The sequence below is a fragment of the Xyrauchen texanus genome, chromosome 24 (genome assembly GCF_025860055.1).
Source record: "Xyrauchen texanus isolate HMW12.3.18 chromosome 24, RBS_HiC_50CHRs, whole genome shotgun sequence".
Lineage (NCBI taxonomy): Eukaryota > Metazoa > Chordata > Actinopteri > Cypriniformes > Catostomidae > Xyrauchen > Xyrauchen texanus.
In genome coordinates, this window is record NC_068299.1 from 28,654,809 (window position 1) to 28,682,000 (window position 27,192).

General features: G+C 37.5%; 2 protein-coding genes across 2 annotated transcripts in view; one reads left to right on the forward strand and one right to left on the reverse strand.

Moving 5' to 3' along the window:
- LOC127617995 (transmembrane protein 150A-like) lies at positions 1 to 10,098 on the forward strand. Its single transcript, XM_052090202.1, has 7 exons — positions 1 to 301; positions 2,549 to 2,596; positions 2,698 to 2,769; positions 2,865 to 2,932; positions 3,194 to 3,324; positions 3,982 to 4,159; positions 8,314 to 10,098. Exons 1-7 carry the CDS (start codon positions 237 to 239, stop codon positions 8,496 to 8,498), a joined length of 747 nt encoding a protein of 248 aa, XP_051946162.1. The 5' UTR covers positions 1 to 236; the 3' UTR covers positions 8,499 to 10,098.
- The window catches only part of LOC127617996 (eukaryotic translation initiation factor 4E-like), a 20,851-nt gene continuing 3,751 nt past the window's right edge, over positions 10,093 to 27,192 (reverse strand). Inside the window, exons 3-7 of the mRNA XM_052090203.1 lie at positions 26,261 to 26,356; positions 26,060 to 26,123; positions 14,363 to 14,476; positions 14,065 to 14,204; positions 10,093 to 13,206 (exon numbers count right to left, since the gene is read on the reverse strand). Of these exons, the coding sequence (XP_051946163.1) occupies positions 13,092 to 13,206; positions 14,065 to 14,204; positions 14,363 to 14,476; positions 26,060 to 26,123; positions 26,261 to 26,356 (529 nt within the window). The 3' untranslated portion in view covers positions 10,093 to 13,091. The remainder of the gene's footprint in view (positions 13,207 to 14,064; positions 14,205 to 14,362; positions 14,477 to 26,059; positions 26,124 to 26,260; positions 26,357 to 27,192) is intronic.

The following is a 27,192-nucleotide window of genomic DNA, read 5'->3' on the forward strand; positions in this document are numbered from 1 at the left end:
CATGTCTCAAAGCCACCTTTGCATTTTAAACTAAGAACGTAGCTCAACTGGTAGAGGATTAAATTGGCATGGTCAAGTTGTCCAGGAGAGAGACTGTTCTGGAGTTCAAAAGAAAGATACTAAGATGCTGAAGAACATGTTTTTGTGGGGCTGACATATCAAGACCTCAGTGGATGGATCACCTCTGAGCTTGTTACCATCAAGATTTAATCTTGAAGCAGTACTCTTCAACAAACATGGGGTTTTGGGTTATTTTGCCCATTGTTCTGTCTGCTATCTCATTCGTCGGGTGCTGGACAGTGTGAGTTCATAAGATTCTTTTCCATTCTTCTGATTTTAATTACATAGCATATTACAAATGTTATGGTGCTTATGGTAAACAATAACGCTGAATAGAATTTATATACAGGTGTATATGAAATTTCTATATGCATTAGCCTAATGCTGTCAGAATTGGTTTCTAAACTTTTGGTCAGTGCAAATGTTTTTACTGTTATTTTTAAAACTTTTTTCAACTTCATTGAAATGTTTTTTAGAGATTGCTGTCCACACACTGAAAAATTATCCAGGCTAGTCAAATCTACCAAAAATTAGCCATCTTTATTATTTACAAAATTACATTGTGAAAAAAGTATATATGCGTTGGTAAAAATGAAGTTGAAAAAAGTTTTAAAAATAACAGTAAAAACATTTGCACTGACCAAAAGTCCACATAAAGGCTATAACATTTTTATCATTTCACGTGTTATGGCCTGGGTAGCTAAGCAAGTACTGATGCTGAATACCACCCCTGGAGTCGCAAGTTCAAATCCAGTGTGTGCTGAGTGACTCCAGCGAGGTCTCCTAAGCAACCAAATTGGCCCGGTTACTTGGGAGGGAGAGTCACATGGGGTAACCTTCTATGGTTAGGGGTTCTCGCTCTCAATAAGGCATGTGGTAAGTTGGGTGTGGATTGCGGAGAATAGCATGAGCCTCCTCATGCTGAGTCTCTGCGGTGTCATGCCCAATGAGCCATGTGATAAGATGCGCAGATTGACTGTCACAGAAGTGGAGGCAACTGGGATTCGTTCTCTGCCACCCGGATTGAGGTGAATCAAGAAAAACAAGTGGTGAAAGTTGACTTATTACAACAGCAAAAAAGCACTGATCGTGTTCAGCGATTTAATGCACATGTACATAATGGTCTGATGAGCTTCATAGTTTCTGATACCGCTTCACCTTTTCTTTTCTATCCACCATACAAGCAAATCCTCCAATGTTGTTTTGCTTGACTCCAACAAAAACCAAAAAGCTATAGAGTATATATCAATGAGAATCAAAACATCACAAGTATTGCCACACTTTGGCATTTCTTTCAAATGCACAGACGCCATGAGAGCTTCTTCTCACATCCAACACCTCAATGACACACATCCACAGCGCTGGACAAGAGGTTCAGAAGGAAAGGAAAGTACTCTGTGTTAGAGATCTTTTATACTGGCTTAATAACCTGCATGCCTTCACCACAGGAGAGAGCATAACGGTCAACTATTGTGTAACGACAGTAAGTCACCGTTTGCGGATACTATACAAATGAATGTGGAGAGCCATAAACTGACACCTACTTTTTGCGAAATTGTCAGTGTCTTTTCTTATAAAACAAGCATTTTTTCCATGGACCTCCATAAAAAAAGGCCTCTTGTCTCCTTGCAATCAAATGCACAAAGGAAAATCCATTTGTGATAATATACTAGTATTTTCATAGTCAACTAGCTGGTCAAGAAAGAGTATTCGATTAGTCGATTACTCATGCACATTGCTATTTCACAGAAGTGTTCTTTAGGTTCACTTTAGGTCTTTTAATCTTTTCTCCGTCGTTGAAAGGGCTGTGGCACATTAAAAAGGTTCACATGCTGTCACATAATGGATGGATTTATACACTGTAAAATGTAATAAATTGACTTTACTTTAAAAAAATGTGAGGAAACCAACTGCCTTAATAAATAAATATACTTATATGGCTCAAGAAAAGTTGACTATTCCTAGTTCACTTTACTTGAGCAAATAAGTACATCTTACTTTACTTATTTACTTAGATTATAACATTGGTGCTGATGTGGAAAGGATTGTTGCAAAACCAGCTTAACAATAAAGCAACAAGTATTTTTGGTGTTGATGTCATACATGTTAAGCCACCGTGTGTTTTGCTGAACTGACTGACTCATGAGTAAGGAACAGAAAAGCTCAAAGACAAGACAAGGCTGACCTATTCTGCTTTCTGTATATCAAAGGAGTCTGATTTAAGTCACACATTTCTGATTCACCCTCATCATTTCCAGTGATTTAGTCAACTGGCCATTGTTTTTCCAGTTGACTTAACTATTTTAACAGACATGCATGGACATTCAACACTATACAACGATTCCAGGTTACTTATTAACCCCCCCCGAATGCCGAACATTATGAGAATACAGACATGACTTAAGCCTTAAATGGCAGGCAATGCCTCTGATATCATAAAACATTATTGTTGTTCATTTTTGTGAATGGTTCTCATCTTTCTTTACAGATATGGACTTGCATTAAGTTTCCACCATGTCTGCTCACTTAGTAACTGGTAAAGTGATCCAACCAGCATTTTTTTATATTACTGATTAATTGTTTCTATTATTCATGTTTCATTAAAACACTGTGGGATTTTATTGCGTCTGTTAAAAGGGAATACAGAAATTATTGTCACACAAATGAAACAGGGATGTGCTGCACCCTGGATAATGTGCCCACCATAAGGTTTGTTTAACACATTAACCTCTAAAGCACCTGTTTCACTCACTTTATAATCCAAAGGAAATGTTGGGCTTTAAGATTTTCATTTTATTTTACAGCATGAGTGGAGCAAACTTTCCAGAAAACTCCCTTTTCACAGCAACAATCAACGCAGGTTCATTTTTATGTGCGTAAATTTGCCATTCCTTGTTTAAGATTCAGTTTCACGTACGAGTATTGACAGACACTTGCATAGAACGCACACTATCAGTCAAATGTTTCAAAGTTATGTTTCTCATGATTTCCAAAAACGTTTATCATCATAAGGCTTATGCTTAAATTATTTTAGGTTATTTTGAAGACAATTATAAATTCTGCCTATGTATTCATTTTCAATGTAATATCATTATGAAAATCTGTGTAATATATCCTCTATTTGTCCCCGCAGTTCTGATTTTCTGCATTTTCCATCATGCACATATTCTGGACAGGAGCAGTATGCATTCTCTCCTCAGTAAGATTGCTCTGGTTTTAGGCTGTGTGTCATCTGCGGGTGCTTTCATGGCTGGAAACTGCAATGTAAGAACACATGGACATCCTTCTTTCACTTCATTTCTAACAAATGTTTCAGTGCTAAAGAATAACCACAAATATGCTTAACAGTGTTTCCAGCTGACAGGAACATTGACAAGAAAGTCTAACCCATTTCCTTCCTCACAATGTTCAAATAGAAAGTCAAATCAAGCTGCTTAACACTGTGTTTTGCAAGACAAGTATGGTGAAATAATGTTTCATGTGAAGTTGATAGGTGTGGTCTTACACACACACGCGCGCGCATACACACACACACACACACACACACACACACACACACACACACACACACACACACACACACACACACACACACACCAAAAACAGGCTTGGTATGTTTACTGAAAGCATACTGTATATATATATATATATATATATATATATGTGTGTGTAAATATAAAGAATGCACATGATATTAGGCCATTTACAAACTTCAAATAGAAATTTGAGCTTTTAAATACCTTTCAATTTATTTAATTTACTTTTTATTTTACCACCATATCACAAACTTATGATTGTACAGTATGTACTTTTACGTAGTACATACTTGTCAGAAACATAATTAACTGACACCATATTTTTTCTACAATGAACTGACTGAATAGATTTGAAAAGATTTGGGATCATGTGTTTTTCTCACAGCCAGTTGAACTGATGTTGCTCCATTACCTGGGTGCTGCACTGAGCTTTGTATGCGTGTGTCTCTACATCACCATCCTGACCTCGCTCACTAGCAAATGTATGCTGACGGGGTGTGAATGGATACTTTACCCCCTGCGCATCTTCTCCTCAACAATCCATATTTGTGCCACCATCCTTTGTATCCTTATATGCTCAAAATATTTTGCATTATTATGCACAATTACAGTTATTTTCTAGTGGATGAATTAGTATTTATTATGTTACTATATGCACAAGAAAGCGTGAAGACAGCTAGAATTAAGTACAGGTGAAATAGAAGTACAGTTAAGTCCTTTCATTATTTATCCCTCTTATCCGTGCTTAATGTGCAGAGACAACTAAAAGAGGTTGATTCCCTGAAAAATGTGAACACTGGTGCTTTCAAAACATTTCATCCCGACCAGCCTGACACAGCAACATTGATTCAACAAATCTTGTGCAACAGTCACGGAAGTAAAAATTTAATGAATTTCTTCATTGACTAATTGATTTTAAATGATGGTTTATAAACCTTATAAATGCTTCTGTTGAAGCCATCAGTCCATGTCATTACAACTTATATATATATATATATATATATATATATATATATATATATATATATATATATATATATATATAAAACATTTAAAAGTGGAATTCCTAATAAATAACAAGACTACCCATGAAAAGATCCACCAAACAGAGAATCGTGAACAATCTGAAAAAAGCATGCTAAAAAAGCTCACCGCTCACTACTCTCTCAACTACTTATAAACTCAGCAAAAAAGAAACGTCCTCCCCCTTTCAACTGCTTTTATTTTCGGCAAACATAACATGTGTAAATATTTGTATGAACATAAAAAGATTCAACAACTAAGACATAAACTGAGCAAGATGCACAGACATGTGACTAACAGAAATTGAATAATGTGTCCCTGGGGGGTGGGGGATATCAAAATAACAGTAGTTAACAAAAGTAACAGTCAGTATCTGGTGTGACAACCAGCTGCATTAAGTACTGCAGTGCATCTCCTCCTCATGGACTGCGCCAGATTTGCCAGTTCTTGCTGTGAGATGTTACCCCACTCTACCACCAAGGCACTTGCAAGTTCCCGGACATTTCTGGGGGGAATGGCCCTAGCCCTCACCCTCCTATCCAACAGGTCCCAGACGTGCTCTTCACTGGCCATGGCAGAACACTGACATTCCTGTCTTGCAGGAAATCTCACTGGAGGGTCATGTCAGGAAGAGCCTGCAGGAAGGGTACCACATGAGGGAGGAGGATGTCTTCCCTGCAATGCACAGGGTTGAGATTGGCTGCAATGACAACAAGCTCAGTCTGATGATGCTGTGACACCGCCCCAAACCATGACGGACCCTCCACCTCGATCCCGCTCCAGAGTATAGGCCTTGGTGTAACACTCATTCCTTCGAAGATAAACGTGAGTCTGACCATCACACCTGGTGAGACAAAACTGCGACTCGTCAGTGAAGAGCACTCTATGCCAGTCCTGTCTGGTCCAGCGAAGGTGGGTTTGTGCCCATAGGCAACATTGTTGCAGGTGATGTCTGGTAAGGACCTGCCTTACAACAGCCCTCAGTCCAGCATCTCTCAGCCTATTGCGGACAGTCCGAGCACTGATGGAGGGATTGTGCGTTTCTGGTGTAAATCGGGCCGTTGTTGTTGCCATCCTGAACCTGTACCGCAGGTGTGATATTTGTATGTACCGAACTTGTGCAGGTGTTGTTACACATTGTCTGCCACTGCGAGGATGATCAGCTGTCCTTCCTGTCTCCCTGCAGCGCTGTCTTAGGTGTCTCACAGAATGGACATTGCAATGTATTGCCCTGGCCAAATCTGCAGTCCTCATGCCTCCATGCAGCATGCCTAAGGCACATTAACGCAGATGAGCAGGGACCCTGGGCATCTTTCTTTTGGTGTGGAGTCAGTAGAAAGGTCTCTTTAGTGTCCTAATGTTTTATAACTGTGACCTTAATTGCCTACCATCTGTAAGATGTTAGTGTCTTAATGACCGTTCCACAGGTGCATGTTCAATAATTGTTTATGGTTCATTGAACAAGCATGGAAATCATTGTTTAAACCCTTTACAAAAAATACAGCCAGGTCCATAAATATTGGGACATCGACACAATTCTAATCTTTTTGGCTCTATACACCACCACAATGGATTTGAAATGAAATGAACAAGATGTGATTTAACTGCAGACTTTCAGCTTTAATTTGAGGGTATTTACATCCAAATCAGGTGAACGGTGTAGGAATTACAACAGTTTGTATATGTGCCTCCCACTTTTTAAGGGACCAAAAGTAATGGGACAAATTAACAATCATAAATCAAACTTTCACTTTTTAATACTTGGTTGCAAATCCTTGGTGATGCTCTGCCATGCCTCTACTTTTTTAGATGTTGTTTGGCAAACTCTAATCTGGCCTTCCTGTTTTTGAGGCTCACCAATGGTTTACATCTTGTGGTGAACCCTCTGTATTCACTCTGGTGAAGTCTTCTCTTGATTATTGACTTTGACACACATACACCTACCTCCTGGAGAGTGTTCTTGATCTGGCCAACTGTTGTGAAGGGTGTTTTCTTCACCAGGGAAAGAATTCTTTGTTCATCCACCACAGTTGTTTTCCATGGTCTTCCGGGTCTTTTGGTGTTGCTGAGCTCACCGGTGCATTCTTTCTTTTTAAGAATGTTCCAAACAGTTGATTTGGCCACACCTAATGTTTTTGCTATCTCTCTGATGGGTTTGTTTTGATTTTTCAGCCTAATGATGGCTTGCTTCACTGATAGTGACAGCTCTTTGGATCTCATATTGAGAGTTGACAGCAACAGATTCCAAATGCCAATAGCACACTTGAAATGAACTCTGGACCTTTTATCTGCTCCTTGTAAATGGGATAATGAGGGCATAACACACACCTGGCCATGGAACAGCTGAGCAGCCAATTGTCCCATTACTTTTGGTTCCTTAAAAAGTGTGAGGCACATACAAACTGTTTTAATTCCTACACCGTTCACCTGATTTGGATGTAAATACCCTCAAATTAAAGCTGAAAGTCAGCAGTTAAAGCACATCTTGTTCGTTTCATTTCAAATCCATTGTGGTGGTGTATAGAGCCAAAAAGATTAGAATTGTGTCGATGTCCCAATATTTATGGACCTGACTGTATCTGTAAAGTTATTTGGATTTTTACAAAATTATCTTTAAGATACAGTGTCCTGAAAAAGGGATGTTTCTTTTTTGCTGAGTTTATATTAGTATATTAAAATGTTTTGTTTCTATACTTACAATCAAACAGTGGGGGACAGAGGGGACCCCCAAAAAAGAAAAGGGGCCAAGGGGACAGGTTATTTGCAATGGGGCCAGTGCAATCAACAACTTTGAAATCAACAACCTTATATTACGTCACTCGCAATTAATTGTAGTTAATTTCCTCATGAAAGAAGTTAAGAACTTTCCTTTGCGCCTAATTTTCAAATACTTTCTTGCTTCAAATCAAAGTTTGTAATGTTGTAATGCACTTAGAAGCTGGTTGGTTTGGCACATGGCTTAGAACTTTTTTGTGAATGATTTTATGAAATAATTATGGAAAAAAATGAATGGGAAAAATACTGCCAGAACCAAGACGTCTGAAAAACAGGGCAGAAAATGTTGTGATATATATTGCACGAGTGTGGGGCGGGACTATCTGTTTGAAGCCAAAATGAAATACAACAGTGAAAAGTAAAGACTGTTGTAGCCATAGATGCCATTTAATTATACAGATGTAATTTTTAAAGTCTTACCAAATAGGGGTCTGGGTAACTCAGCGAGTATTGACGCTGAATACCACCCCTGGAGTCACGAGTTCTAATCCAGGGCGTGCTGAATGACTCCAGCCTGGTCTCCTAAGCAACCAAATTGGCCCGGTTGCTAAGGAGGGAAGAGTCACATGAGGTAACCTTCTCGTGGTCATGATTAGTGGTTCTCGCACTCAATGGGGAGGATGTTAATTTGTGCGTGGATTGCAGAGAGGAGCATGAGCCTCCTCATGCTGTGAGTCTCCTAGTCGCGTGATAAGATGCGTGGATTGACGGTCTCAGAAGCAGAGGCAACTGAGTCTTGTCGTCCACCACCCGGATTGACGTGAGTAACCGCGCCACCATAAGGACCTACTAAGTAGTGGGAATTTGGCATTCCCTTGGGAGAAAAAAGTCTTACCATACAGAACATTATTAAATATTGATTTTCAAATTAAATGTTTAAATTCATGAATTTTTTTTCCATGACTGCTTCTTTTATCAGACTGCATCTTCTTCGTTCAAAAGGATTCCTACTACAGACACATCTCTGCGGTGTTTGAATGGATTCTCAGTATGAATCTGGAGCTCTATGAACTCAGCTTTGCCCTGGAGTTCTTCTACTTCTCATCCTCAATGCTGGAAGTGCTTTTAGCAAAGACAGAAGAGAAACTTCTGATTCTGTCATGATTTACAGCCACAGCTTGACTATTTTTTTCCATTGTGAATTCATAAACAGTTTTATTTAAAGTTTGAATTATTAACTCAAATATGCCTAATCAAGCTACTTAAAGAACAGAACAACGTTCCCCTTGAAAGGGGTTGCACATTTAATTTTTTTAACTTTGCAATAGAAAGCATCAACTCCATATGCTATTGCAAACACCAGATTTACTTTGGAGCAGCATACTCTCATTTTTTGGGAAGGGGGACAAAGGAGACTTTGCTGACAGGCACTTTAAAGATCTTTCCTCATTTCTTCATAACCTTTTTACATGGCAAGATGTATTTTTAAATTGTAAAGACTTGCCAGTGCAATTTATGACCATAGTTCAAGGCTCATATCTAGACTGCATGTGTTAACGGATATTTGGTCAGTACATACTGCTTAAATAATCACAGTATTTGCCCTACACTTTTAATCTATTCACAAAATCCTTAGTAATGTTGAATCAGTGGCTGGCAGGAAATGTGTATTTGTCAGTGATGAGGGTTTCATAAGGTCATTATAGAAACAGATAACCTCCTTATTCATAGTTATAGATTTATCTCCAGTTATTTCTCAACATCAACATCATTTTTGTGTCAGAACTTAAATTTATTTGTATCTAGACTCTCAATTTAGGGTGAATTCAAGTACATGGGCCAATTTTCTTACATTGAAATCAAAGTCAAAATGTTGCCCAATTTACCTGAAGTTTCCTGGATAGGATTTGTCAACTTAATGCTTGATATAGTTAAATATTTAAGGAGTAATTACGTTTTCCTGATCTATTGTTTTGACAAAGGAAAATAAAAACCTTTGGACCGAGACTTCCATGAGAATAAATGCAAAACAGCATCACTTTAAAACATTGACTAGAACAGAGGTCTGAAAAAGTATTTCCTTATTTCTTTAATTTTTGTGTATTTTTCATACTAAAATGTTTTAGATCTTTAAATTAGATAATTTAATACTTTTTAAAAAATGTTTTAAGAAAAAATAAAGTTATCCAACACCTATATTAATCATGTGATTAACCATGTAAACTGAAAAGCTTGTTGTGCCAACTTTAGCAGCGACAACTGAAACCAAACCAGCCCATCTGGCACCAACAATGACATATTTGGGGGAAGGGATCGACTCGAAAAAAAAAGGGTACTTTTCATTATTATTTATTAAAAACAATATGCAAATTAGCACATTTGAATTAGTTACCGCCTAATTTGCATATCAATCGATTGTGATGACGTTATTAGACACAAATTTGACTATTCACCTGTAGTGTCTCCATTAAGTACAGTACATTAGCATGCATGGCCATGATATATTGCTTTAGCTAAACTTTAGCTAACTTAATACATTAGCTAGTAGCTCATGAGTCACGCATGTTAGCAAGACACAATATTTTTCTTGAGGCTAATTAGCTGTAAAGTCGAGGCACTGTTGCTTAAGTGTAACGTTCATTACCACTCACCTCCACACAAGCCAAGAAAAACAACTGGGATAGGAGCTGGGAGGGGCTGCTGTCTGATGTGCCAATGTGTGCTGCACTGCTGCGCGGAGGGAGGGAGAGCAAATACTTTTTCACAGCACTATACTTAGCTTCTGCATGATCGTTATTTAACATCAATAGTTAGTATGTATAGGTACTATTCATTTGTATAATTGTATAAATAAATAATAATAAAAAAAATCAGTTCTTTAAAATCATCTATAACTTTCAGGTTAATGCATCAACAGAACATCAATCAATTCAACCATGCTGAAATCCAGTCCTGTTTTAGTAAATCCAGTGTGGCTTTGTTGTAACATCTGAAGAGAATGTACATTCTGCCTTCAAAAGCCTAATAGAATGACATACTGGTTTGTCAGTGGTTTCATACGGGTACAAAGTGTGGTGGACTAAGACACAAGACGCAATGAAAGTACTGGCACTCTTGAAACACCTGTTTTCAGCCACACCCATTATGTCTAACTAAGGAAACAGCTTTTTGCCCTCTGGTGGGTGAAGTTACAGTTCTCTATAATTGTTTTCTGTGTTATTTGTTCTGTGATAGGTCAAGTTTAATGGGATAATTCTGGAGGATGTAGCTAAAAATGGCTACTATTAACTCTTGTTTAATGGTAGGTCAATGTCAAACTACAATCCTGGCACTCTGAGAATGTAGTGTCCTTTTTGGCATTGCTTGTTGACACGAAAGCAAAATTGAGCTCACAACCAAATAATCTGGTTTAGCACACATACTATTCTTTTTAATTCCAGGGATAGGATAGCTAGTTCAACCTTTTAAATTGTATGCTCAGAAAGTCAGGGAGGGGGAGTGACTGTTTGGAAAAGTTTATTTACACCTACTGCAGGACTGTTTGTGTGCAGTGCAAGACAAAGACATTTAGACATCTTAGGACTTTGAACCTGTGGAATATTGAATTGCTGAATTAATTTATCAACAGCGGTGCCACCTCAAGTGTCAGTGAGATATTGGGACATTTCTTTGTGCCTATACAGAAACTAAATTCACAACACAATACGTTTAAAACTTTTGACATATTTTTGAATATGTTGTCTTGAATTTATGCTGACATCTAAGGGCCTGGATTCAGCATAATGCAACAGTTTTCAGTTACTGATGCCTTTGTTTCACTATTTACACTCAGCTAGGACAAATTGAAATCCTGAGTGAAACCGTTTAAGAACAGTGTGGTTACAGAGAAACAGATGTGTATTACTTTTTTCATCTACTGAACTCAAATGAAGATATTTAGAAGAATATTTCAGCTCTGTAGGTCCATACAATGTAAGTGAATGGGTGCCAAATGTTTGAAGCTCCAAAAATCACATAAGTCAGCATGTGAAAAGCGGTCCATTTGACTCCAGTGTGCTTTTTTGGAGCATAACAATTTTGGCACCCATTCACTTCCATTGTATTAATTATTTATTTGTGTTCTGTTGAAGAAAGCCTTACACATCTAGGATGGCATGAGGGCAAGTAAATGATGGGAGAATTTTTATTTTTGGGTACACTATCCCTTTAAGAGAGTAGTATTCAGCTGGTAATGTGATCCTAACATGTAGAATAAAACATGTTGAATAGTTACTGATTAAACTCATGTCTTCATCGCATGCGAGTGGTCATGATTTCATACATTTGTTTTAAAATTACAATTGATTTCTTTACAAGCAAAACTTTTTAAATGAGGTGAAAATGTGTTAAACGGAGCTGAGAATACATTATTTATTGAAAACAGAAGACGCTATCACATTAGCCAAATATTTAATAAATACACAACAAATGATGGATGTGTAGAACTTCATGAATGACTTGCATTCCGATTCTACAGAAATCTGTGAAGCTTTCTACAGAGTTCTGTGAATCTGTGCGTGAAAAGTCTTGTGGGCCCATTTATGACCTCTTTTAATAATGAACTCTGATGTAAGAGTCAAGGATTAAGAAATGGGCAAAATCATTCAAATGTTAAATGCAAAGCACATAACCTTTACTTTGAAAGATGGTAATACACATCCTGGAATTACAGATAATTAAGATACATTATGAGCAAAATAAATTCACAGTGAATCACTGATCCAGAGTGGGGCAAACTAGAAAATGTCTAAAGTGTCAATATGAGGGGAAAAGTCGTAGCAAACCTAAAAAACATGTATGTCCAAGCATTCACTAAATACACTGTAAAAAAAAAAAAATTATATATATATATATATATATATATATATATTTTCACGCAAAAACAAACAAAAGAAAAATTGAAGCAGAAGTCCACATTGCTAAGAATCTAAAAACATTAATGAGTGAAAAAAGAAAATAGAAGCTTGATTTTCACAGAGTTCGTCTTACTGTGTAGTTCAAGTGCTATGCATATATCATAAATAGATGAAGTGGGAGGGGAGAAACACAGCTGTTCAAGATAGGTCAACAAGCAAGATTCCACAATTTCAGCATAGCTGAAACAATAAATGACCACTCGTCCAAATTCCACACCTGGAGCGAGTGCAACCGAAGTTAATCCTTTACAAACCTTTAAGATAAACAGTCTGCAGGTGACTCTGCAATCACTTCTCATGCCAAACACCTCCAACCAAAGCATGTTAAAACAGATTGGGCCCTTAAAATTTAAGTTGTTGATTTGTTTTTGTTCTTCTGATGGCGAGCAACATTGTGATAACATGACGCATGAGAGAAAGTTTAAAGCAAAGTCTCTTGAGAAATCTCTTCTCATCTAAGCCTTAGAACCTCTTAAGCTAGGCAAGTCTTGACTCTTGATTAGTCCTTTAATCTTTCCAAATTTCCTAAAATTATATCAGTAACATCTAGCTCAACTTATATAGCTTTAGCTGATGCAGTCCTCACTCATGTCTAAACAATTTGATGTTCCCTGATCCACACGATAAAAGTGCTGATCATTTTAGGCTGGAGAGCAATAAGGTACATAATTAAATGTTTTTGTTGTTTTTTTTCCCCCATTTTTTAAAAAGGAAGGACACTACAGTAGTTAACAACTCAAAGTATTACTGTGATGCAAATTTGTAATTTTATAAACCTACAATAAGCTGAAATTAGTCTTCTTCAAACTGAGTAAATATTCTTTGTTGTAGAGCCACTTTTGCTAGAGGTGTCGTCATGTGACTGGTATCCAATGAGGATTTTGATGGGGATGTTCAAACGCTCTTTGTATTGTTGCCTAAATGGAAGAACAACAGATAGCATTGTTATGACTGTATGGTACTGGTACTAGAGTCAGTACAGCTATTTCTTCAGCAGAACACAAACAAAGATTTCTAGAAAAATATCTCAGCTCTGTAGGTCCTTACAATGAAAGTGAAAGGTGATCAGACATTTGTAGCTCCAAAAATCACATAAAGGAAACATAAAAGTATTCTATATGACTCCAGTGTTTAAATCCATATCTTCTGTAGTGATATGATAGGTGTGAGTGAGAAACAGATAAAAAATATGTCCATTTTTATTCTAAATCTCCACTTTCATCTTTACATCTGAAAGTGAGTAAAAAAAGAACTAAAACTTTGATCTGTTTCTCACTCACACCTATCATATCACTACAGAAGATTAAACACTGGAGTTGTATGGGTTACTTTTATGTTTCCTTTATGTGATTTTTGGAGCTACAAATGTCTTTTCACCATTCAATTGCATTGTAAGGACCTACAGAGCTGAGATATTCTTCTAGAAATCTTTGTGTTCAGCAGAAGTCAAACACATCTGGGATGGCATAAGGGTGACATTTTCATTTTTGGGTGAAATATCCCTTTAAATTCAACATGAAATCAAAATAGAATATTATTAATTAGCACGTTCTTACTGTGCACGATTCATTGGTGCACATTGTTTCAATAAATAAATATTTGTCTTATAATCTATTATCTTTAATCAAAATGTAATAATTTGAACAATTAATTCCCGATGGAGAAAATCATATCCCGTGTGTGATCAAATATAAATGCCTGAATGGGTAGACTGTACGGCCAACTTTGTGATCATGCAGTTTAAGAACATTCATCTTATAAGTAAGACAACATACCCTATTGTCATTATAGCATCCTTGTTTTGGCAGTTGCCCGTCCAGATTGATATTTTATCACCCTTTGGTCTGACATTGACCACAGCTCCACACACATCTTCACTGGCCTCATCAAAAGACTCGCCGATTAAACATAACAGCTGCAAAACACACGCCAAACAAATTTGTATAATAAATACCAATCAATACAGAAACTTTGATCTAGTGTCTAACAGGAAGTGCCAAACTAAACCATAAGCAAAAAAAAAAAAAGAAAGAAAAAAGATTGAAGACAAATAAAAAAACAAAAGCAACGTACAGTCTCCATCCAGTAGCGGTCAAGGTCATTGTGTCGTTGCTGTTTGCTGAGGGTCATTAACCACCTTCCTCCCAGTTTATTCCGGTCATCCTCCCACATGGGTTTGATACCATCCTGAGAAATAAAAAAAAAAACATTAAAATGGATATCAGTAGCTGGGGGAGTCACGTAACGTTCTGCGAGGTTTGATCACTTAGAGCCAAGCTCGTTTAAACTTGGCTACAATTATCCCTTGAAGCAATATTAACCGGAGAGGACTGTAATAGTTTTGTTTGTTAAACTGTGCTCGGAGGGCAGGATGTCGAAAAATTTTAAATGGTTGGCATGTGGGGACATTAAAAAGCACTTACGTTCTCACATGTTGGATGCCTCGTGGGATAAAGATGGCAGAGGTCCAGTGGACAGTGACGGCAGTGAGCCTCATGACGTAGGTCGGAATATCACATACATCTATGCAGCACTAACAAAAATCTCGACCGATATGGAAGGCCTCACAGAAATACGTCGAGTGATCACATCTATGGAGGCGAAACTTTCCACCCTGATCACAAGAATGGATGATGTTTAAAAACGGGTCGAGTTTCTGGAGTCGGCTGAAAGAGAGCTACAGGCTAATCTGCCTGCTTCCAAGGCTGATGTGGAACAAGCGTGGAAAAAAAATAGAGGACATTGAAAATAAGAGGCATGATAATATTGGTTTAATTGGAGTCCCAGAGGGAAAGGAAGGTTGAGATATGTGTGAGGTTTTTGGAGGGGATTATTCCGAATTTGAGCTACACAGCGGGCCGCCAGCTCGAGATTCAGTGCATGCACAAAGTTCTCGGTCAACTTCCCAAAGCAGGTGACAGACCCCAATATATCTTGGCAAGATTATTGTGGTCGGCTGACAGAGATTTTGTTCTATGAGCGGTGAGAAATAAAGGCAAATTGTGCAGGGAGGACAACAACATGGTTTTCCGGACTTTGATATAGCTACTCAAATGAAGCTGGATGGATTCAAAGAGCATAAAAATAATTACTGCACCAACAAAGTAAGCTTAGTACTGCTTTTTCCTGCTAAGCCGAGAATTGATGCCAAGAATGGACGCAAGACCATGCATCCAACGAATCTATGGCCTTCACTAAATCAGTGGTGTGAGTGGGTAATTTTGCCTGAACTCAATCAACAATACAGACAATACAGTGTGCATTTTACTGCCTGAGAAGGTTTGTTGTTCTGTTGTCTGCCCACTGGCTCCTACCTGACTCTCCTATTTTTTTCCTTCCCGCCTCCCTCTGTTGACTTGCTGTTGAACTCACTTTGTTGGTTCGATGTTATTAGCCCCTTTCAAACATACAGCATTTTCCAGAAAATGAACAGAATATTTCAGGTAAAAGGTCATGAGTGAACACAACCTTTTTTGAAAATTCTGGTCCATTTTGCTCTGGCAATTTCCCTTAATGAGAAGTTGTATCATTACCTAAAAATTTCCATACTGATGGTATGATTGAACAACACATGTGGTACATTTACCAGTAAAGGCAACCCAATGATTTTCCTGTCATTTACCTGGTTGCAGGCTTGAATAGGGCTATTGTTTACTGGGGCCCATTTTATCTTATTAAATACAATTACAGTTTAATGGCATGGTTTATTTGAAGGGGAGGAAATCTCGTGAGCATGCATGGACACCAGTTGGGACTGTTATGTTTGAGGTTGAAGCACATTTTTTCTCTCTCTTCTGTGTGTTAAGGATTTTATGGTTACATCAGTGTTGGATAGTGGTCTTTATAATTTAGCCTTGGGAACACAATTATTATTTGCATGTCAATGTCACACTTTAATATAGATAAAATATTTCTCTCCATGTGGAATGTAATGGACTGGTACATCTTGTAAATAGAAGGAAGACTATATATTTTCTTAAGAGAAAAACATTTGATAAAGTGTTCCTTCAAGAAACACACCTTTCTCCACAGGAAGCTGAAAAACTTGGCAGAGCATGGGGAGGGCATGTGTTTTGTAGTGCTGGTTTGAGTAAGAGTAGGGCAGGGATGATTCAACTTTCCATCGGTCAACAAATTTTGGAGAAGGGACCTTGGAGATAGTTGGCCCCAGGGCCTTTGTAAGTCATACTCTGTACCCTGGAGTAGGGGAGTCATCATGTTTCTAAATTACAAAAGCATTTATAATTTAAATGTCTCAAACAGATAAAAGACCATTTAGGAAGAGTCATTATTGTTTTGGCTGAAATATAGGGGCAAAATCTTATTTTGGCTAATATTTACGCACCCAATGCTGATGACCAGAGCTGTTTTATAGATCTTGAGGGAAAGTTACAAGCAGCTGGGATCCTTCATGATATGGTTTTGGGTGGAGACTTCAATCTTTTAATGGATTCAGAGCAAGACAGACATACTTTGAGTTGGGGGACAAAGCAGGGAAATGTCAATCAAATCACTTTATTGTCACTTAACCATATACACAAGTGCAACAGTGGGTGAAAGTCTTGGGTGCAGTTCCAAGCAACATAGCAGTCATGACAATGAAGGGACATATTTCAATCTACAATAAACATCTAATTTACACAACACAATATACACAACATTCAACATACACCAAATAATATACAACATACACAATATAAAATAAACTTTATACAATAAATATATACAGTATTTGCAAATACACCCCCTCCCCCCATTTACTCATGAAATAAGTTGGGAATAAATATGCAGTAAGGTGTTGTATAGTGTTGTATTGACATTCGGGGTGTCGGTTTCATAGTCAGAAGCCAGTGTGTTATTAAGAGAAAGTATAAATTATCAAATTGCCAAGAGTTTTTTTCCCCCCACCATTACTTCAGTGAAGTCTTCTGGAGGCAATTTATTTACTTCTGCTACAGAAATGAATAAAGGCTTTATAGAAATCTGTTTCGATCTTTATAGCTCCACATCTGTCTACCGATTAGGATATTAGCAACTTCATAGAGCCATTAGAACTCCCTAAACTGAAGAATGATCAAAAAGACTTTCTTGACTCACATATTACTTTGGAGGAGCTTGTTGATGTAATTAATGCCTTGCCAACAGGTATGACACCAGGCCAGATGGTTTTGCCACATTGTTTTTTAGATCTTATGTCACAGAACTTGCTCCACTTAAGTTATTTTTTATTTAATTTCTCTGTGGCCTGTGCTGGAGGGTTCTACAGTCTGAAATACTCGTTTCTACAGCCACTTATGAATCTGTGCCGATCCATTTAATTTGTTTCCAGGGTTGAGGGGCATCCAAGTTGTTCCAGTCAGATTATAAACACAAGCGCTCCGAAGAGGTTATGTTGTCCCTTCTGACAAAATGAACTTCGGTCTATACCTTCTAATTTTATGACATAGTTATGTACAAAAATAACTTAAGAGCAAGGTAAAATATATCCATCTGAAATAATTGTTATATAATACACAAATGTATTTGTTACCTTTTCTTTTTCCCTTTCTTGTAAATCATTTATAGATTTAATATGAAAATAAAATAATATGATAACTATTGCCAGTAGCGATTATGCATAAAGTCACTATTTGGCTTTGTAAGGCAGTGTTAAATGTTACTGCTGAACAACAAACACGTTTGACATTAATTTCAGAAGGCAAAGTCTTTGAAGAAGGTACCAGTGTGGGAGAAATGTCTTCATGGAAAGTAATACTTAAAAGTTTAACACTATTTTACAATGAGTGGATAGTTTTCATTCATATTATACGTTTTTTAAATATCGTCTGTTTAATCCGCCTCAGTACATTTTCCCCACCTTAATTATCAGTATCTGCAAAACCCACTAACGGCTGACCTCTAGTTAGATGTACAAGTTTGTCTAAAATTCTGAATAACCGATTAAGCAGAGTTTATTCGTGGTTGTAGTTCATCTGATAATATTAGACATTTTATAAATATTATGTGGTGTGTAGCGAATGATCAGACACTGATTGCTGCCATCTCACTTGATGCTGAGAAGACCTTCGATAGGGTGGAATTGGACTCTAAGATTTTGGAAATTTACAGGTTTGGGAACACTTTTATTGGGTGGATTAAGTTACTTTCTAAACAACCATTAAATGGCAGTGCAAACTAATGGATTAATTGCATTTTGTTTCTTTTGGTAGGGTAATTCAACAAGGCTGTCCTCTCTACCCTTTCTTGTTCGGTTTTGCCCTGGAACCATTAGCAACCGCAATAAGAAAAAGGTATTGTATTACTAGGTGTAGTGCATAAATTCTACTTTACGCAGATGATGTATTATTATTTGTCTCCGACCAAAGATCTATGCCTAGCCTCCATAAAATTATACATTCTTTCTCCAAATTTAGTATACAGTGTCTAAATTGGAAGGTCTTTCTCTGACAGCATATTGCCCTGCCACAGCTTTCCAATGCTCCAAGCAAGGAATTTCCAGTCAGTTTTGACCCATTAATTAAAAAGTTATTGTGTGATTTTGATAGGTGGGCTTCACTACATAAGTCTATGGCAGGGACGGTCAATGTTATAAAAATGTATTGAATCCACAAATTCAATTATCTACTAGTCTCTCCTTCTAGAAGTACCGCTTTCTTATTTTAAACAATATGATAGAATATCTAAGACTTTTATTTGGAATGGTAAAAGACCTCAGTTGCATTTCAGTAAGTTACATAGACCGATTGACAAAGGAGGTTTAGGCCTCCCCAAAATGTTGTCTTATTACTATGCTTTTAAGCTTAAGATATTTGGCTCATTGGTCTCTTCCACCTGAGAGAGCCCCTCCGTGGTACTACTTTGAACAAGTGGTCCTTGCCCCAATGTCACCATTGCAAAGTCTTTCTATCAAACTGCCTAAAGAAATAAAAATACACCCCATTATTTCATACTTACATTCAGTATGACAAAGATTTCCTGTATGTTCAATTTTAATACTTACCTAAATATTTCTTCAAGCATATGGCTGAACCCCAAATTGTGTATTAACAAGTCCCCTTTTGCTGGAAAGAATAGATCGAGAGTGGTGTTGCTACACTTGGTTATACTTTATGAAAACAGAACTTTGTGATCATTAGAAAACATAACACAGCAATTTGGGATTTCTAGGTCTCAATTTTTCAGGTATTTACAGTTGCATCATAACTTTTTACTATTTTGGGGGTAGTACACAACCCCCTTAAGCAGCAGACACCCTCTGTATTGTGGAAAGGTTCATGAAGCATCAGTGTATTATTCCTCGTTGATTCAGTCTTGGTGACGGGGCCTTAACAGCTCTTGAGGTTATGGGAAAGAAATTTGAACTTGGTATTGGAGGATGGGAGAGGGAAAGGATAAAAAGAAAAAGAAAAGAAAACTATGTCTAGGGTTGCAAGGGTACTCCTTATTCAGTTAAAAATTTTGCATAGTTTCTTCTGGACTCACTCTGGATTGTATGGGCTTGGTTTGGGGGATGCGCCTACCGGCTGCAGATGTTAGTTGGAGGATGTAGACGTGGCCCATGCTCTGTGGTTTTGTGCAAAGATTCAAGAATTCCGGGTAAGACTCCAGAATCTTATCTGTGAGGTTTTAGATACTTAAATTTAATTCCGCCTCAGACTATGTATATTGGGTGATGGGGCTGTTAAGAAGATGACAAAAATACAAAAAGCTGGGTTCAAACTAGTGTAATGATTGGAAGATAGATAATTCTTAAAGGATGGAAGTCAACTGGTGTTCGCTCATTTCAAGAGTGGTTCACCGAACTGGGCAAGGTGGCAGCATTTGAAAAGATGTAATAAATGCAGCTTGGACGTGTAAGGTACGAAATGGTATAGGTATTTGTCCTTTCTGGAAGGCTCTCAGTGAGGACCATGTTGAGAGACAAAATTGTGGTAATAATTGTAGAATTCTTTCTTTTCTGTTTGTTTGATAATTTTTTTTTATTTTCTCAAATATTTTTGGTTTGTTTGTTTACATGTGTGCATTGTGTAATTAAGGCTTTGACCACAGGGATGTTTGTTAAGGGACAGGGTGGGGTTGGGGAAATAATGAGGTTAAAGTTGACTGTATACATATATATATATATATATATTTTAGGGCTGTCGATTTAACGCGTTAATAACGTGCGATTAATTTGACAAAAATTAACGCGTTAAAAATATTAACGCATTTTAATCGCAATGCTTAACTGAGAAATGCAAGCTTGTAGTACCACCTGTATACTCCAGAGGGCAGTAATTGAAATTTCAGCTGTGTGAGCAACACATTTTATACAGTGAAGAAAACAATTTCTTGCGTTCAAAACACTACGCAAATGCTATCTTTAAGGGATCTCAAGGTGTGTTTAAAGATTGAGTATTAAACTATATTTAACTCGACACAGTGACCTAAACATTTTATTTTTATGACGCAACACACCCGAGACGCGACACAAGCATGTCTGACGCAGTTCGTACGGTCTTTACCTCATACATATTTAATTACCAACGAGGTTAAGGAGGTGTCCTGTAAACGGTTAAACCGTTTTTACCCAGTCAATCTTTATTTAAGAAACATGATCCCTGAAACAGATCCACTTTGCTCCTTCTGTAATGCTGTAGATGAAAAGTTTGTTTGTTTGTACGTACCTCTATTTTAACTAGTTTTTCTTTGGTTTATAAAGACGTTTTATTTGGTTTTCACAGTTTTGATAACTTAAGTTAATATTTTCTGATTAATCGGTTTATTTTTCTTGCCAAGTTTTTAATACATAAGTGTAAATTTATGTCTATAAAGCCCCTATTTGCACTTTTTTGTAAAGACTTAAAATATTTAAATACTCTTTGTACCTCCAACAACTCCAAGCACTGAAAACCATGTAATGAATATAATGTCTTGGCATTATTGTAAAATATATCTGTAGTATTGTGTACTATGTACCCCTGGCTTGTTTCTAAAATAAAATAAAAGTCTAACGCAGGTGTAAATTGACGGGTCCCTAAACAAACCCTCACAATAAATCTCCCAACTTTTGATTGACAAATTCACTTGTGTAATGGATTGCTGTGAACTGTGCCAATGATTGACTTATGATCAATAATATGGTAGTAAACAATACATTGTATTCTAAAGCTGCTTTTTGAATGGTCTTATTAATGATTAAATCTTCTGCTACAGGAATGTGATACATTTTACATATATATACAGGTGAAACTCGAAAAATTAGAATATCGTGCAAAAGTTCATTAATTTCAGTAATTCAACTTAAAAGGTGAAACTAATATATTATATAGACTCATTACAAGCAAAGTAAGATATTTCAAGCCTTTATTTGATATCATTTTGATGATTATGGCTTACAGCTTATAAAAACCCCAAATTCAGAATCTCAGAAAATTAGAATATTACATGAAATCAATAAAAAAAAGGATTTTAAATACAGAAATGTCGGCCCTCTGAAAAGTATAATCATGCATATGTACTCAGTACTTGGTTTGGGCCCCTTTTGTATTAATTACTGCCTCAATGCGGCGTGGCATGGATGCTATCAGCCTGTGGCACTGCTGAGGTGTTATGGAAGACCAAGATGCTTCAATAGCGGCCTTCAGCTCTTCTGCATTGTTTGGTCTCATGTCTCTCATCTTTCTCTTGGCAATGCCCCATAGATTCTCTATGGGGTTCAGGTCAGGCGAGTTTGCTGGCCAATCAAGCACAGTAATACCATGGTCATTGAACCAGGTTTTGGTACTTTTGGCAGTGTGGGCAGGTGCCCAGTCCTGCTGGAAAATGAAGTCAGCATCTCCATAAAGCTTGTCTGCTGAAGGAAGCATGAAGTGCTCTAAAATGTCCCGGTAGATGGCTGCGTTGACTCTGGACTTAATAAAGCACAGTGGACCAACACCAGCCGATGACATAGCTCCCCAAACCAACACAGACTGTGGAAACTTCACACTGGACTTCAAGCATCTTGGATTGTGTGCCTTTCCATTCTTCCTCCAGACTCTGGGACCTTGGTTTCCAAATGAGATGCAAAATTTGCTCTCATCAGAAAAGAGGACTTTGGACCACTGAGCAACAGACCAGTTCTTTTTTTCTTTAGCCCAGGTAAGACGTTTGACATTTGAAGCCCATGTCCAGGACCCGTCTGTGTGTGGTGGCTCTTGATGCAGTAACTCCAGCCTCAGTCCGTTCCTTGTGAAGCTCCCCACACATTTGAATGGCCTTTTCCTGACAATCCTCTCCAGGCTACAGTCATCCCTGCTGCTTGTGCACCTTTTTCTTCCACACTTTTCCCTTCCACTTAACTTTCTATTAATGTGCTTTGATACAGCACTTTGAGAACATCCAACTTCTTTTGCAATTACCTTTTGAGGCTTTCCCTCCTTGTGGAGGGTGTCAATGATGGTTTTCTGCACAACTGTCAGGTCAGCAGTCTTCCCCATGAGTGTGAATTCAACTGAACCAGACTGAGAGACCATTTAAAGGCTCAGGAACCCTTTGCAGGTGTTTAGCTGATTAGAGTGTGACACTTTGAGCCTACAATACTGAACCTTTTCACAATATTCTAATTTTCTGAGATTCTGAATTTGGGGTTTTCATAAGCTGTAAGCCATAATCATCTAAATTATATCAAATAAAGGCTTGAAATATCTTACTTTGCTTGTAATGAGTCTATATAATATATTAGTTTCACCTTTTAAGTTGAATTACTGAAATTAATGAACTTTTGCACGATATTCAAATTTTTCGAGTTTCACCTGTATGTATATATATATATATATATATATATATATATATATATATATATATATATATATATATACATATACACTCACCTAAAGGATTATTAGGAACACCATACTAATACTGTGTTTGACCCCTTTCGCCTTCAGAACTGCCTTAATTCTACGTGGCATTGATTCAACAAGGTGCTGAAAGCATTCTTTAGAAATGTTGGCCCATATTGATAGGATAGCATCTTGCAGTTGATGGAGATTTGTGGGATGCACATCCAGGGCACGAAGCTCCCGTTCCACCACATCCCAAAGATGCTCTATTGGGTTGAGATCTGGTGACTGTGGGGGCCATTTTAGTACAGTGAACTCATTGTCATGTTCAAGAAACCAATTTGAAATGATTCGAGCTTTGTGACATGGTGAATTATCCTGCTGGAAGTAGCCATCAGAGGATGGGTACATGGTGGCCATAAAGGGATGGACATGGTCAGAAACAATGCTCAGGTAGGCCGTGGCATTTAAACGATGCCCAATTGGCACTAAGGGGCCTAAAGTGTGCCAAGAAAACATCCCCCACACCATTACACCACCACCACCAGCCTGCACAGTGGTAACAAGGCATGATGGATCCATGTTCTCATTCTGTTTACGCCAAATTCTGACTCTACCATCTGAATGTCTCAACAGAAATCGAGACTCATCAGACCAGGCAACATTTTTCCAGTCTTCAACTGTCCAATTTTGGTGAGCTCTTGCAAATTGTAGCCTCTTTTTCCTATTTGTAGTGGAGATGAGTGGTACCCGGTGGGGTCTTCTGCTGTTGTAGCCCATCCGCCTCAAGGTTGTGCGTGTTGTGGCTTCACAAATGCTTTGCTGCATACCTTGGTTGTAACGAGTGGTTATTTCAGGCAAAGTTGCTCTTCTATCAGCTTGAATCTGTCGGCCCATTCTCCTCTGACCTCTAGCATCAACAAGGCATTTTCGCCCACAGGACTGCCGCATACTGGCTGTTTTTCCCTTTTCACACCATTCTTTGTAAACCCTAGAAAACCTGCACGCGGTTGTGCGTGAAAATCCCAGTAACTGAGCAGATTGTGAAATACTCAGACCGGCCCGTCTGGCACCAACAACCATGCATCGCTCAAAATTGCTTAAATCACCTTTCTTTCCCATTCTGACATTCAGTTTGGAGTTCAGGAGATTGTCTTGACCAGGACCACACCCCTAAATGCATTGAAGCAACTGCCATGTGATTGGTTGATTAGATAATTGCATTAATGAGAAATTGAACAGGTGTTCCTAATAATCCTTTAGGTGAGTATATATATATATATATATATATATATATATATATATATATATATATATATATATATATACACACATACACACAGATACATAACCCCTCCCCCAGTCAGTCAGTCTGGGATTAAATGAAGAGACAGAAGCAATTGAGACACCCATAATAGATAGAAGAACTGTGGCTAATTCTCCAAGCAGCATGGAACATCCTATCTGCCAACAACCAAGAGAAACTGTGTCCAAGTGTACCTAGGAAAATTGGGGCTGTTTTGAAGGCAGAGGGGACACATCATATATTGATTTAACTTTTTTCATGTTTACTGGACTTTGCATTACATTAATTAATAAATGAAAAGTATTTATGGCATTAATTTGAAGAGATCATTACTACACAATATTTTTCACCAGCGCCTAAAACTTTTGCACAGTACCGTGTGTGAATATAATATATTCGTTTTTTTATTCCATTTTTTTTTTTTAAATAAAAGAATAAATAAAAAAAATTAATAAGACAACAATTTATATGCACATTTGGAAATTGCACATAAGAAATTAATGGAAATCATGACTAGACTATTTGCGAAAAAAAAATTCTAAATTAAATTCAAGCGTAGTTATGTAATAGAAAGTTTAGTCACAAAACGATGAGGTGTTTTGACCATTTGTACATGTGTTATGAGTGTGCGATAGCTTGATGTGACTGGCCCCACAAAAGGTCTGACCTTGGCACACAATTCTTTGAACATAGCTCTTGACCTTTGGAAGCATTTATCCCACAGCTGCTCCTCATAAAAGAGGGTCCTCATAATACTCCCATTTCAGCCCTCTTTATATCAGATTTCACACCTATTCTGCGGTGTCTCCTGGCAGCATTTAATAAAACAAGTTAGAATAGTGCTGGGTGACATGGCCAAAAATATTACCATGACATTTTTTCATATTGTTCGATATCGATATTAATCAAGATAAACATTCACATTTGCAAATGTTTTTATTTTTTATATCCAAGTTGGTAGAAGAAAACTGTCAAAATAGTCTCTACAAAACTGCATTGGGGGCACAGAGACAGATAAAGCAGTGGTGCCTGAGAGATCTTCTACCAAAATATTTTAATATTTGATAAGAGTTCATCAAACAAGTGCAGTAGTATATGAATGTTAAAAGATTATCTGTTTGTTTTGAAACTTAATGACAGCGGGAGAGGGCATAAATGAAGCTTGTTCGGTTCTAGAAAAAAATATTCAAGAATACAGCGCAGAAAGATCAGAGCTGGTGTACACAGCACTGTTGTTTTGTTGCGCTGCTCTCTAGAGACGATGAGGGCGCAACTGTCATCATGAAGTTTTGCGATACGGATGAAATCAAAAGTATTTATGGCATTATTTTTGAAGACATCCTTACTATGCAATATTTTTCACAGTACTGTGTGTGAATTTAATATATTGGTTTATTTTTTTAGAATACAAGAATCAAGAATTTTTTTTTTATAAGATTTCTTTATAATTGGCTTATTCAATGTACGCACGTGTTGTGCACATGCCTCTTTACAGTTCAAGGTCAAAAAAAGAGAATGACGTGATAATGTCACGCAAGCGTGGTTTTCTTGCTTTGTCTGATTTTTGGGAGTAATCAGCATATTGGTGTGCATTTAAACAGGTTCATTGTTGAAAATCCACCACACATTTGCCTGGCCCTAGAAGCATCATGATCTTACCTTAAATAAGCAGTAGTCACAACCAAATCCAAGTTTACTGGGCTGCTGTATGTGATTGTATAATCTGAGAAAAAAACAAATGGAGTCAAGTAAATCCCACTGTGACTTACCAACTAATTGTCATTACTGTCTACCAAATAGCGGAGGCCAAAATACAAGTTTCTTAACTCTATTAAGAATATTGTCAGTGAAAGAACTTACGCCCAGAAATCTTCCACTGTGTCAAACTTGGAGATGAGACGCAGATTTTCTGTCCAACTTTTGCTCTTGTCATTTTTGAAATACCAGAGAGCCCATCTGCAAGAAAGAAAATCAGGACAGTGAGCACGGGCCTCCTCCTATCACTCATATATTCATGTAGAACCTCTCAAAGAGCTGTATCTAGGTGAGAGATGAGTCATATTGTACATTTGACAAAAGAAAGGCTTTGGTTACATTTATCCATTTTGCATATACATTATCAAAAGTGACAGTGAATCCAATTACTGTATACATTTGATCAATATGTGTTGTTCTCTGGGAATTGAACCCATGATGGCCCTTAAAGGGCTCCTTCATTAAAAAGGCCCATCTTCCAATAAATATTCTTTGCAAATACACTTTAGAGAACAAGAGTGAATTTTACACTTTTGACAAAGTTTAATATAATACAAAAGGAGAGAGAAACAAAGCAGTTCCACTAAACAAAAAAAAAAAAACTGCCATTGTTATTGTTATAAAGCACCAGAAAGAGCACACAGGGTAGATGAAAAGTCAACCTGTGACTCATATTAAAGGGTTATCTAGGTCTACACTAGTCCTGACCTGTGACAAACTTTAAACTTTTGGTTAGCTATAAATGACTAGGAAGAGGAGAATGAAACTTAACTAAAACAACTGCTTATGTATTTACACAGTTATATCATCCAGCAATAGAAGTTCAAATATGAATATCATACTCAATCTTTTGGCAGTCTGAGAGTGGGCAAGGACAGCTTTTACAGTGAATGAAGGTCCTCAATGGTGCAGATATGGGCAGTGAAAAGGCAGAAAGGGCTGGAATGAGACCGCTCAACATGTGAGCTCAGCACTTCCTGCTGGCTGACTGCCACTACATCACTCATATGACAGAATGACAACCACAAGTTCAATAA

Bases quoted from the DNA above. Each gene is read 5' to 3' on its own strand.
- LOC127617995 (XM_052090202.1), top strand. From the start codon at position 237: ATGGGGTTTTGGGTTATTTTGCCCATTGTTCTGTCTGCTATCTCATTC. The intron at 2,770-2,864 runs GTTTGTTTAACA...TTTATTTTACAG, and splicing joins GATAATGTGCCCACCATAAG to CATGAGTGGAGCAAACTTTC. The intron at 2,933-3,193 runs GTGCGTAAATTT...TTGTCCCCGCAG, and splicing joins CAACGCAGGTTCATTTTTAT to TTCTGATTTTCTGCATTTTC.